The sequence below is a fragment of the Pinus tabuliformis genome, chromosome Q (genome assembly GCF_031772625.1).
Source record: "Pinus tabuliformis cultivar Carrire ecotype Pingquan chromosome Q, CPIR1, whole genome shotgun sequence".
In the NCBI taxonomy this organism is placed as follows: domain Eukaryota; kingdom Viridiplantae; phylum Streptophyta; class Pinopsida; order Pinales; family Pinaceae; genus Pinus; species Pinus tabuliformis.
The window spans coordinates 582731295-582745913 of record NC_142296.1 but is presented as its reverse complement, the minus strand read 5'-3'; the positions used below and the strand labels follow the sequence as shown (position 1 = coordinate 582745913).

General features: G+C 39.4%; 1 protein-coding gene across 1 annotated transcript in view; it reads right to left on the bottom strand.

Annotated features, from left to right (window-relative positions):
* Window positions 1-424: 424 nt before the first annotated feature.
* Window positions 425-14619, bottom strand: part of LOC149220795 (CDPK-related kinase 3-like) — a 37532-nt gene continuing 23337 nt past the window's right edge. Inside the window, exons 10-11 of the mRNA XM_089384904.1 lie at window positions 1044-1211; window positions 425-950 (exon numbers count right to left, since the gene is read on the bottom strand). Of these exons, the coding sequence (XP_089241030.1) occupies window positions 816-950; window positions 1044-1211 (303 nt within the window). The 3' untranslated portion in view covers window positions 425-815. The remainder of the gene's footprint in view (window positions 951-1043; window positions 1212-14619) is intronic.

Genomic DNA, 14619 nt, shown 5'->3' with positions numbered 1-14619 from the left:
TCAGATGCAGAGAGAAATTGCATTACCCTTTATGCATCCCCATCAAGAATATTACACCAATCTGGATGATCAAATAGCTTTTACAGGCTGCTCCCCTCAAGCATAAATAACATTTTCTGTCTTCAGTTATAAATATCCATCAACCAAGGCTATTATGCAAAAAATGTTGCACTATGAAAACTGCCACTGATGGCAAGTAGTATAACTAAAAGGCAAGCTAACCAGACAAATAAGCTGCACAATAAATATAACAATGACTCCGGGAATGACCACATTCTAAACCACGGCATTCCCAGTTCACCTTTAGAGACATATATAGAGATCATTAATTTTATCCCAAATTCACGTGTTACGAAAAAATCTGCTCTGCTAGCAGATCATTGGGTATGAACATGCATCAGCATTTAAAATTGGCATCACAGGGGAAAAAGAAAGAATCTGAGCCATCTGATTGCATTTGTTGTATTTTCTGAAATCATCAATGCCCCTCTTTGGCACAGTTTTCTTGGACAATCATGGAAAACAGGCTTATACATACATCAGTAGATACACTGGAAGAAATGAATCAAAAAAAAGGGCAATTCCAGGAAGCTTGCAAGGGCGATCAAACTTTCACGTAGAGGTTGTGCAATGAAACAAAACTCCAGGAAGGTTGTCTACAAGGAAGCTACCATGGCTGCTCTTCAAGATAAGAGTTCAACGGAATTCCTCAACTTGCACCAAATTTACTCATAGATACAGCTAACTAATAGAACTAAGCGCTCCCCGACAATGACATTAAATAAATGACAAATATTAAACAACCTGTGAAGCATTTATTGAGGCCTGGTACTTGAACGCACTGTTACACCATGAAGAAACTTTGTAAACCCGTGAAAACTTAGTTTCCCGTCAGTGCTTCTGATCCAATCATGTAGAACCGTATGTGCAGTAGGTGCAAGGTTCATTTCCTGTCAAAGATTGAAGGATAAAAAAAATTATGATCAAGTTCCTTCAGATAATCACAAAAATTGCTACTTCAGCTGCAGGATAGTAGCACATACCCGAGCTAATTCCTCAACTGAAATAACCTTATTTCCCTCCTGTTCAAAGAATTCATATGCAGTGCTTGCAATCTGCTCCCACCGGTCAAGGGCTTCCAGCTGATATACACTTATTGCAGCAGCACAGAACTCTTCAAAGTCCATTCTTCTTGAAGCAAGATGTTCCATCTGCACAGTTTCTCAATCCCCAGATATTTAGATCCAATCCAATTGAAACTCAAGAGAAGAAAAGAAACACGCCAAGAAATTAGAAAACATGACAGAAATCATTCAGAAATCTTTGTCAACACTTTGAAGCGAAGCTGGAAATCAATTACACAACATCAACCATAGACTAGAGAGCTAAGAAGGATACATATTTAAGAAAAGAAATGAAGGCACAAAATGTTAAGGTTATATAGACCAATGTTTTAAAACTCCGACTCGGCCGAGGGTCGACTCCGACCCCGTATCGACTCGGCCGGCTCGATTTCAATGACTCAGTCGTTGTAAAAAAATACATTAAATATTTATTTTTTATAAAAACACATAATTTTAAAGATTTTCATTCATGTTTCCAATCACACAGCATTAGAATATAGACAAAAGACAACATATGATCAAAGTAGGCTCATGAATATATCCATTATATCAAAATGGCACCCAATGCATTGTCCAATACATACACGATGATGATATAGAGATCAAAACAAAAACACATAACCAAGGAGGCTATAAATGGCCTCTACAACAAAAGTGTGTGACTAGTACTACTGGCTACTGCTAGAGTTGCGCCAACATCATCTGGCTCAGTGTTACTTTGGAGTAGGAGCGAAAGCGGGGAGCGAGAGCGAAAACGGGAGCGGGAGCGACATTTTCAGAAGCTCCTGGTTTGGGAGCGAATCCCAGAGGAGTTCGACAACCAATGTCACTAACATCAAGGTACATAAAGGGATTGGTGCTCTTCATTAAATACGAGTTCCATGCCCTAATACATGACAAAATTCAATGGAAACATTGCAATCCTCCAATCCTGAAATCCTGAAAAACTAATAAGTCTGCTCGATTTTGAATGAAATCTAAAATTCTACTTTCTCCATATGAAATCCAATGAGGCCGAAACCACTCTCAAACATCCTGAGTCATTTCATGGTAATGTTAAAAATTTAAGTAAAAGGATGAAAATAAAGATTAAGGAGAATGTCACTTTTACTTTAATAATTTAACATTACCATGAAATTTGAATAGCTTATCAATAGTAGAGAGCGTTTGAGTGTGTTAAATAGGGTTTGGGAGGGGGAAATGGACCCCAAATAACATTTAACTAATTCATAAAACACATTGGAGTCCAAACCAATCAGCAAACACTTCAAAATTTCATTAAAAAAATGTCAAATCATTGTTTTGATGGGGTTACCAGCCACTGGTTATGACTCGGCCGAGTCATTACAGAAACGGCCGAGTTGGCCGAGTCAGCCATGACTCGGCCGACTCATTGAATGACTCGGCCGAGTCATGGCTGACTCGGCCTACTGAACCGTTTCCTCCACCGAGTCACATTTCTCGGCAATGAAACAGATCAACTCGGCCATTTCCGTTTCGAATCGGTCGAATTTTAAAACTATGATATAGACAGACCGCCATGATTCCTGCTTTCATCGGACCCAACCAGGACTATCGTTATGTATAAAGTTCAACACAATGAAATTTTTCAAACCCAATATTTTTTTCTGAACAGCTAACTTGAAACTGAACGAGGCACCAAAAAAAAGGCCTTGGACTACATAAGAACTGTGAATTAAAAAAAATCACTCTTGTTCTTCTTAGCCGTATTGATGTTTACTTCATTTGCTAGGTAAAAAGTTTAATAACAAAGAAACGGAAGTCGAATTAAATTTCCCATAACTCACTCCACTCAAACGTCCCGTATACTCCTATCTGGAGTTTAGGCATCTGGTTCACCCCCTTACTTTCTTATTGTCTACTCTTTCCTAATCTAAGTTCCGGGTTTTATTGCTTTTGTTAATTGCTGTTCTTCAGAGTTCCAATGGTATTCATGGACACTAATATAATTTTATTTTATTTCATTTTATATCATGAAATCAACGCAAACCTCTCCTAACATCATTATCTTATGATACTGATGACATCAATTGGCATCAGTCCTATATCTAGGTTATATGCTCAACAATACATCTAAATGAAAGTGGCATAGCTTACATGAAAGATTTACAGCAGCAAAGTTTTCCAATGGATAAATCACCTCCCACGACCCTTTTAACATTATCATAACAGTAGAGCTTGGTTAAGAGATTTCTACAAAACCGATTTCTAATATCAATCATCGTTCACCCATGAAAGATACGAGAGAAGAAGAGACTATGCTCATGTTCTAAAAATCAAAGTTCTGCGATGGATATGACCTCTCCCACATGACCCTTTAACATTATGACAACAATAGAGCTTTATTAAGAGATTTCTCGGATGTGGAATTTTCATATCAATTATGGTACACATGAATAATATACACGAGGAAAGAAGATTATATTAAAAGCAGCAATATTTCCCAATGGATATGACCTCTTGCACATAGCCCATTTAACACTATGAAACAGAAAGATTTTGTTCAGATTTTTAAGCTATTGATTTTTCATATCAATCTTGGGTTAATTATTACACGTTTGAACCCACTCTTATTTGTTACTATGCCATTTGTTTTTTCTTTTACAGGGTGAAGATACCCTCAACAATGAAATAATGCATAGCCCTAGAGGCTGGAGCAGAAGACAGAGAGATCAAGCAAGCAAACCAAACCATGAGTGGAAAAGAAGACCACAAAATGGTCTTGTAACAGTGTCTTAACAAGAAGGGGAACCTGTAATCACAGCAACCCTAGTTACCTAATCAATATTGAGAATTACAATGTCATTTGTACTCTACATGGTGACTCAGACAGGTGGTGGATGGACTTAAGGAGGTGGCAGGCCAAGAGCTCAAGAAAAAAGTGCTCGTGGCATTCAAGGTTAACAAACTTCTAAAAGAGGAGAAAACTTTGTAATAATAGATATCCTAATCGTGGGAGTAAGCAGCAACCACTCTATCACAAACCAGTCGTGGGACAACTTTGACTAAGGGAGCACAAGGACTCTGTCTAAAGGTGTGTGAGAAATAAGGCCAACCACCTCTGGCCATGATATAAAAGATATTAGGGACACCTGTACAAGCAATGTTCCTTACTGCCAATCGCCCTGGAGAGCATAGTCTGCAAATCCTGTCTTGTTAACAGATATTATGAGGATACATTTGATCGATCAACCCACAATTATCATGGGGCATGGATCAACTAGCAAAAATCTTTTTCATTATCTATAACTAGCCCAACCATCCCAGGCACTCATCACATGCAATGTAACCTCAGTATATTACTAAGTTGTCCAAGAACCCAGAAGGCAGATCCATTAAAATATCTAAAATCAGCACTAAGAGCTTTCTATGGACAAAATAATTTTGCATAACCTTTCTTATTGCTAATATCGGGCCAAACTCATCCTAAACTGGGGGTTTTCCAGACACCATAAAGCTTTCTCCTCTGACCTCTCTATTAACATGAATACATCCTCTTGGCATTTCCAAGCTCCCATTTTGTAACAGGTAGGTCCACATGCTTCCAGTAGTTTTTGGAACTTCCTTGGGTTAAGCATTCATTTCAACAACAAACAAAGAAAGAACTACTAACCCAAATACCTTCTTGCTGATAGGGCACTTAGCAGTACCTACACAGATGTTTCAATCAGTGACACAGAAATAGACAATAACACAGGTTGCAGCTAAGGCACTCAGTGGTACCTATGTTGATCATTCAGGCACTGACTTAGAAATAGATGATATCTTGAATATGGGCCAACATCCTGCTATAGTTCCTAACCTGACCAACATATAGAATTTTCCCACGTAACCACATCGACTATCCTTTAACAAGGTATCAATAACTGCGTATCACATTAAACATCAATGTTCACTGTTCACTGGGGATATGTTGTTACGTAACATACCATTACATTAACAAAATAATTAGATTAATTGAATAAAAAGATAAATAACTAAATACATACATATGTATGTGACAACATCTAAAAAGATTAAACCAGCCCAGATCCATCTTAACACTGGATCTATCAATCACTGAAGCGATCAAATTTCTTAATGTGTAATTTTTTAATCATTTAATATGAATAAATTATACATGACATGGAATTAAATAATTAAAAAATTATGTCCACTTGGGATAGCTCAATTGGCAATGGCCGTGGAAATGAAGTCTCACCGAACCGAAAGTCTTGGGTTCAACTCTTGTGCTATCCCCCCAATGGGGGTGAGAAGTTTGACATGATGACGATGTAGTCCTACAAAGCTTACAAAAAAAAATTTAGAAATTACACATTTGAAAATTTTATGCCTCGTGCTTAAGATGGATATAGACGGGATAATTATCAATAAAAAAAGCATCTGTGACAACCAATATGGCTCACCAATTTAATATCCAAAATACTTGGAAATAAAGAATTCAGTTTATGATAAATAAATAATATATTGAATAAATGTATGAGAAAACCTTAAGATTGGATTACAAATGAGGATCCCATATATATGAGAAGGTGGGACAGCTCTTTCATTAAGAGTCATGTCCTTCTAAAAATTTCCCTTCATTATTCATAATTATACCCCTATTAATTATAATTATTTATTATTTATTGATATGTATATTTTTATATCTATTATATTGCCTTCCCCTTAAATGCTTTGTCTTCAAAACATATTTATGTAAAGGCTTCACATCTTTCCCCTAGCTAGTAATGTCTTCACATAATTCTCTGTTTTTTAAGCCATCATAGTTGATGAAACAAGACAACATGAACTTCATCCAGGTGCTAGGCAAAAATGTCAAATCACAAAAGGATCTAACGATCCTAATTTAATCCTTTGTGGAATGTTGCATGTCCACGATTAATAGCTATAAGGAGACTTAAATGCGTTGACATCAATATTTTTCAAAATAAAAGTCAATTAATTCTGTCTTGAGTGATATTGATTAATTGATTGGTTAAGATATTTGCTCTTATGAATTGGAGTGTTGATAAGGAGTTCCTGTAACATTATTTTCCCTTACCATGCTTGTCTTGGTTTGCTTTCACTATACAATTTCCTTCACACACTAATGTTGCTTGGTTGATCACTACATCTTAACTTGGAAATTCCATCGTTTGTACTTCAAAACATATGAATAGGTTTTTACTTCAACTGGATTGCCATCTTCTTGAGGTGTGATTTTAATTGGATCTGTATTTGTTTCCATCTCCTCAACTTGAATTGTCTTATCTGAGGACCTTGATGCATCCTTCTAAATAAGTGGTTCTAACTTGTCTTCCAACGACTTCTTTCCACCTAACTTTTTAATCTGTGATCATTTTTTACTATGATTTTTTAGGCAAGAAAATTCTTCAATTTTTCTTCGATAACCTTGTCAAAAAAAATGCATCTTTTGTGATAATTTTTATTTATATCGATAAAGTACATTTGAGATATCCTTAATATCTTGTAATGTTGCCATATCTGACTCCAACATATCATCCTGTAATGTTATTTTTTATTCTTCCACCTCTCATCACAAAATAAGGATTTGTCGTCAAATTGTGATACAAAAGTACTCTTGTTCAGTTGTAAATTTCTCATCTCATATTGTTTTTCATCCCAAGCCTACTTTTTCAATTATATTTTTTTCAACCCCCTCAACCTGGAATCTCCCTTCGCAACCAACCTTACCTTGTGCTTTTCAACATTGCCATATAAACCAATCATTTTGAATACCTATTTACATCCAATGGGTTCCCTCCATCAACCAACAAAACCGAGTCCCGTGTATCATTCTCTCAAGTGCAACAATTTCTTCATAGGTGGCCAATCTTCAGGACTACTTTATCTTCCATCTACATTGCCTCTTTCACAATTGTAGGCTCATCGATGTTAGCAAATAAGGCAAATTTACATTTGAAATTAAACAAACTATAATTACACCTATTGAGATACCTTCTTTCCTAAATGGAGCTCCTTTAAGTTTTAAGTTGAGTTTATTCATTCTCTCCAAAACTCTATGAGCCCTCTTCCTCGTCTAGTCCACTATGAATATCTTCTTCATTTATTGGTTCAATTTTTTCCGTCTTGTGTGGCCTTTTCCAGCTAACACCAATGAGGAAGAAGGATTGTCTTATCTAAAAATAGCATTCCGTCTATACAAAATTTTACCAGCCAAAAGATCCCAAGGATTGAACACTTTCACACCAATGTCACAAGTGATGAAGATATATTTCACAACCTTCCCATCTAACTTCAACCGCTTCTCTTTAGGCACATGAGCATATACCTCACAAATGAAGTGAGGGCTTCTTGCCCTTCCAAAACAGTAATTGATGATAGGATTTGCTAATCAAGTAGCATGCAATAGAACCTAAGTCACATGACACATTGACACAAGACATGAAGGACACATAAATACAAGTGTTAGAGACAAGACATGGTGACCCCACATAAAGGATACAAAGGACACATTACACACACAAACACACAAATTAGTTATATTTATTAAAAATATATAACAAATTAGTATATTACACATACAAAAATGAAATAATACAAAGATTCAATTTCTTTAGAATTTAAAACTAAAAACATTTAGAATCTTACATGATCGTAATACAAATTCAATCATACAACTTTTTCTCTTTAGCTTGTTGTCTTGCTAAGACAATGTTTTTTCAGCATTGAAGCTACTTTTCCAGCCCCACTGCTAGCAAATGAAGCGCTAACAGGGCCTAATGAAAATGGAGGACAACATAAGTGGGGGCATTCCTCCCTTTCCTTTGGCTTTTTCCAATTGCCCTTGATGACTGAGCCATGATTCTGTGAAATGAGGAAGACAGTGAATTGTTTTAGGAAAAAACTTGAAGATTGGTTGATAAATCCACTTGCACAACACTTGTAATCCCTTCTAACACTACAGAATAACCCTCAGTTGCACTCCCTTCGAACACCTCCAACTTGTCTAGTGAAATGAGCTCACTAACACTTGTACTTAGTAGCAACCTGATCTGATACATTTGCTATCAAAACATGTACCAATGGCCAACTTCACAAAGTTGCTTCACCTTTGACCATCACTGCACATCCTCCCCCCCCACTCGTGTCCCAAATGCCACTTGTCAAACATAATTCTCAAGGGACACGTGTCTGATTCACAGATCAAGCATGTCCAACCACGTGGGATTCGTTGGGCATGTGAATCAAATTCGCCTTCCCAGCATGTCCTAATTTCGAGACGCTTGTCCCTCTAGAAAATCGTGTTGCGGATCTTTAAAAGCCCAATTTGGGCCACTTTTGCTTCATTCTTGTGTCTCTCTCTTGCTATGGGTGTGTGGGAGCGAGTAGTGAAGGGTTTAGGAGCGTTTTGCAGGTGATTCAGCATTTTTTCCCCCATTTCACTACAACAGTTTGTTTGTACATTATGTTTACATGCTAGTGCATTTTTTCTTTATTGTTTTACAGCATTCATGGCTCAATCAAGGGCAGCAGAGAAGGGGCAAAAATAGGGGAAGAACGTCCCCAATGGTGATGTCCCTCCTATTCCAGTTTCATCATGTTAATTTTAGGTATGTTCTATGCTTAGAGCAATTTATTTCAATTTTCACGGTTAGCTCAATATCTTTTCCAGATTAGCAATCACATTAGCATTAAAGTAAACTGCAGATAGAACATAAACATAAATCGCAAAAGACAAGCCAATACAAGAGGTCACAAGATGTGGCGCTAGCCACGGACAAACCCCAATGTGGGGAACCCTTGATCAATTCTTCTTATATGTTCTTCAATAGTTCAGCAGAGAGAGAAAGAGATAGTACATTTACAACAGAAGTCAACACTTTGACTTATCTAAATAAGAGCATAGATCTTATCTAAGAAGATGATACATGAGATCAATTGAAGACACAATGCTTCAACTAATTCTCCAAGGTGACTCCTTTACCTATCATCACGTAGCATCTCGTCATCATGCTGCACCTCACCGTGCTGCACCCTGTTGCACCCATCATCATAATGTTGGACCTCATGATTGTTGCACCTAATGCTACACTGTTGTCCCATGTGTGATGGTTGAATCGTGTTGTCCATGCTTCTTGTCCCATTGTATGCTTGTACCTTGCATGCTTGTTGTACCTTACTTGCTTGTTGTCCCTTGCATGCTTGTTGTACCTTGCATGCTTGATGTCCATTACTTTCTTGTTGTCCCTCATGCTGCACCTTATTGCAACATTCATCGTCATTGTGTTGCACCCTTATTACAATGCTATCACACCTTATTATATCATGTTGTTGCACTTACATCAGTTCACTATTAGGCGATTCTCTAATTGCCACATTTCTGGACTGGTAAGGGTATTCTAATAGTTGTTTGGACATCCTTCACAACATCTGTCCCAAGGCTATGATCACCCTTCTCCAACATTCCTAAACAACACGTTGGCTTGTTATACCCCAGTAGTCACAACTAGCCCTTACGCCCTCCTTATTTAGCCTTAACGTAGACCTGTAGGTGTATAAGGGACTGTGGCTTGCTACAGCAAGCCTATCCCTTGCTACCGTAGCCTTTTTGAGGGCTTACATCCCCACGAAACAGTTCCTCATGCCTTCGGCCCTCAAGAACAGTCTATGACATACAAGACAACCTCTAGGCCTCCACCAAAGTGACCCAAAAACAGGCTACTGCTCCAGTAATTAACTCGGGTATCCTCCACGTTGTCTAAGATCCTTCTTCTCTTGTTGTGGTTAGAGCTTTCATTCTTCCATAGACTGCATTAAGGGTCTAGAGCATCCATCTTTTCTAATTTGCATTGAGGGCTTACATTGTTGCCCTTCCTGACTGCGTATACCTCTTCATAAGTTATGTTAGGGCTTCTCCAAAGGGCAGCGTTAGGGCTTCTCCATAGGGCAGCATTAGGGTTTCTCCATAGGGCAGTGTTAGCTCTTCTCCATAGGGCAGCGTTAGGGCTTCTCCTTAGGACTGCGTTAGGGCATCCTCCTTAGGACTGTGTTAGGGCTACTTCCTCCTAGATTTCTCTCACACTAAAACCCAAGACAAGTGGAAAGAAATCAAGAGAGAATGACTCTCAAGTCATCTCCTTTTATACTAAAACATTGAGCACATGAGGGGTTTATTTGGTTGTTGGCCGACCTTGACGAATTGTCCCATAACACAAATAAATTCATCTCCATGAATACTTAACAAAATCGGATGATCTTTAGATCAATCCTACACCTCTCGATGAGAGGTATCCAAGAAAAATATCAGTTGCCATTAATAAGATGACCCACATGGAGTTTGGCCCTAGTTGACAATTTTAACACTCCCTATCAACTAGGGAGAACTCCATCCGCTGATCCATCTGCTAGACTGTACTATCTCTGCCATCAGTGCCTTGCACTACTTTGCTCTGCTGAGCTCCGCTCCACTCTGTTGAACCGTGAAGAAGAATTGATCGAGAATGTCTCATACCATTCTCTACTAACCCGAAGTCAGTTTTATTGATCCCAAATCAATATCACAAGAGAGTGTCTCAAACCACTCATACTAATCCCAGATCGATTACATTGATCCCAGATCAATGGAGGTCATCCTAGCATAGAGAGTACGGTAGATACAGCGATGCGTCCATCGATAGTACTACTATGGTCACTAACCCCATTTCCCTACTCATTGATCTGAGAGGTACTTCCCATGAGTCCCAGACTGCATGGGTAGGATGCCTCAATAAGAGAACCAATCATCCGGTCCCTAAGTCGCCCTACGGTATCACAGGGGAAGGTTGAGCAATTCACCCTGTACACAGCGCACCATTAGGGGAGGGTGAGTCGCCCTATGGTCGTGTGTTGCTCCAATAGTACCCCAAGCCCCCCATGCTCCCAAAGCTCAATGCATGCAACACACAGGACCCTCATAAGAGGGTCTCTCAACGACTCCAAGTCGTTCGGGAAAGTCACAAATTTGACCTTTCCTTGGGGCTTTAACAAAATGTCTGCGACCTGTACATCAGTCTCAATGCGATGGAACCTCCTCGCTCATCGACGTACCATATCCCTGATAAGGTAGTATCTGATGTTTATCTGCTAGAGCAATCATAGAATACGGGATTCCTCAACAATCGAATCTGCCACTGGTTGACACAAAAGATCACAGTGGTATCCATCATGTGTACAAACAGCTCACTGAAGAGCTTCCACAACCAAGTAGCTTCATATGAGATCATACTCGTAGCTATGTATTCGGTCTCGGCGGTGCTTATAGCAACCGACTTCTGCTTCCTGCTCATCCATGATATCGAAGCAGAATCCAAAGAGAACCAGCACTCAGAAGTGCTCTTGCGATCCTCCACACTGCCTGCCTAGTCAGCATTCGAATAATCACGCAGCTTCACATTTCTAGCAGTGTATCTCAATTCATGAGAGATTGTGCCCCGAAGATATCTCAAAAGATTCTTAGCACCAATCCAATGAGGCTCAACCATATATGAGCTTCTCATGCTAACTGTGAAACATATGTTCGGACAAAGGTTCACCAAGAACATCAATGCGAATGAGTTTATGAAACTCGGAGGCATTTCCCAAATCTGGTATGGCATCACTACCATATAACTTCTTGAAATATAAGATCCTTGAGGTAATCACGGGCATGCAGTTTATCGTTCCACATCCAGAATCCAACTCCCTCTTACTTCTGCAAATGCGAGGATCTGCACCTGTCAAAAATAGGTCGTCCTCATAAGATGCCAGTATGAGAGGTCTATCATCCACAACCTTCAAGCAAACGTTTGGATCGACTTCACTCCTAGTGAATCTCAGCTTCATCAGACAGCTATCAATCCTCTCATACTATGCCCAAGGTGATTTGCTTCAAGTCATAGAGGGCTTTCTTCCACCTGTATACATGAGATTCCCGATCATGAATCTCAAACTCCTCGGGTTGTTCCAAACCTATGGACCTGCTACATAAGGGGAATGGTCCGATTGTAAGATTTTCATTTGGTACATCTCAGACCTGTACATTCATGCTCTTCTTGAATTCAGGCATACCTGTCACCATCTGACTCACATCGAGTAGAGCCCCATAAGTAGACCTCTGGTGTTATAGATGAGATATGTCAATTGACATGATCCCTAATGGACCATCCTGCAACTTGATACAAATTGCCAACTCTAAACCCATGAGAAAAAGCATCTTTGGAAATTCTATTTTCAAACACGCACCTTTCCATCGATGAATGCCAACCTGAAACCTTTGACTTCCATTGCCGAAATGGACACCAAGTTCTTCTTGCAATCAGCTACATAAAAGAGATTCTGTAAATGAATCGAGTTACCCTTATTCAATTAAGGGTAACATTTCCTACACCCTTTCCAGGATAGGTGGCATCGGCTCCAAGTATAATCCCACGATTGTTTCCATCTCTTACCAAATTCGAGAGAGCACCCTTCTACCCGATGAAGTGCCTTGAAGCACTATAATCAATAAGTCAGATTCCCACAGAGTTTGAAGGAGAGGGCCAATACAAGATAACGCTTCTTTATTTTATCAGAAACAACATTTGATTCTTCATACCTGGGGTTCCTTGTTTTCTCTAAAGAGACGGCCATTTCCTTGATGACCTGCATTAGTTGTCATTCATATGATCATTGACGATGTCCCTGGAATGATTGTTATCATCATCAAGTGATGTGTTCCTGCCATTCGGACACTCCTTCGCATAATGGTCAAACTTATTGCAAACAAGGCATCTGTCTTTCTTTCCGACCTTAGATCCAGACTTCCCATTGAAGTGATCTTTAGGCCATCAGAAACTTCCGCTACGCCATTCTGATAATATTCTCTACTTCGACTTCACCCTTCGTGAATTTGAAGAGGGATGAGAAATCCACTTTTGTCCTTTCCCAACTACTTTCGGTGATTGCTCTTCCACTCTTGCTTGGACTTTGTCTTCACCTCAGCGCCGATACCATGTTAATTTTAGGTATGTTCTATGCTTAGAGCAATTTATTTCAATTTTCACAGTTAGCTCAATATCTTTTCTAGATTAGCAATCACATCGGCATTAAAGTAAACTGCAGATAGAACATAAACATAAATTGAAAAAGACAAAGCCAAGACAAGAGGACACAAGATGTGGCGCTAGCCATGGACAAACCCCAATGTGGGGAAACCCTTGATCAACATTTACAACAGAAGTCAACACTTCGACTTATCTAGATAAAGGCATAGATCATCTCTAAGAAGATGATACATGAGATTAGTTGAAGACATGTTGCTTCAACTGATTCTCCAAGGTGACTCCTTTACCTATCATCGTGTTGCATCTCGTCATCATGTTGCACCTCACCGTGCTCCACCATGCTGCACCCATCATCACAATGCTGGACCTCATTACTGTTGCACCTAATGTTGCATTGTTGTCCCATGTGCCATGGTTGAACCATGTTGTCCATGCTTGTTGTCCCATTGTTTACTTGTTATACCTTGCATGCTTGTTGTACCTTGCATGTTGTCCCTTGCATGCTTGTTGTCCCTTGCTTGTTGTCCATTGCATGCTTGTTGTCCATTACTTTCTTAGTGCCCTCATGTTGCACCTTATTGCAACATTCATCATCACTGTGTTGCACCCTTATTACATTGTCACACCTTATTATATCATGTTGATTGACTTATATCACTTCATTGTTAAGGGATTCTATGATTGCCACATTGCTGGACTGTTAAGGGTATTCTAACAACTGTTTGGACATCCTTCACAACATCTGTCCCAAGTCTATGATTACCCTTCTCCAGCATTCCTAAACCACACGTTGGCTTGTTATACCCCAGCAGTCACAACTAGCCCTTACGCCCTCCTTATTTGGCCTTAACGTAGACCTATAGGTGTATAAGGGATTGCGGCTTGCTACAACAAGCCTATCCCTTACTGCGGTAGCCATTTTGAGGGCTTACATCCCCACGAAACAGTTCCTCATGCCTTCGCCCTCAAGAGCAATCTATGACATCCAAGACAGCCTCTAGGCCTCCACCAAAGTGACCCAAAAACAGGGTACTTCTCAAGTAATTAACTCTACCTCCATTGAGGAACTCGGGTCTCCTCCACACTATCTAAGATACATCCTCTCTTGTTGCGGTTAGAGCTTTCATTCTTCCATAGATTGCGTTAAGGTTCTAGGGCATCCATCTAGGGTAGAGACCCTTTTCTAATCTGCGTTGAGGGATTACATTGCTACCCTTCTTGACTGCATATACCTCTTCATAGGTTATGTTAGGGCTTCTCCAAAGGGCAGCGTTAGTGCTTCTCCATAGGGCAGCGTTAGCTCTTCTCCATAGGGTTGCGTTAGGGCATCCTCCTTAGGACTCTATCAGGGCTACTTCCTCCTAGATTTCTCTCATATTAAAACCCAAGACAAGTGGAGAGAAATCAAGAGAGAAGTTGTGTGTAAAATGACTCTCAAGTCATCTCCT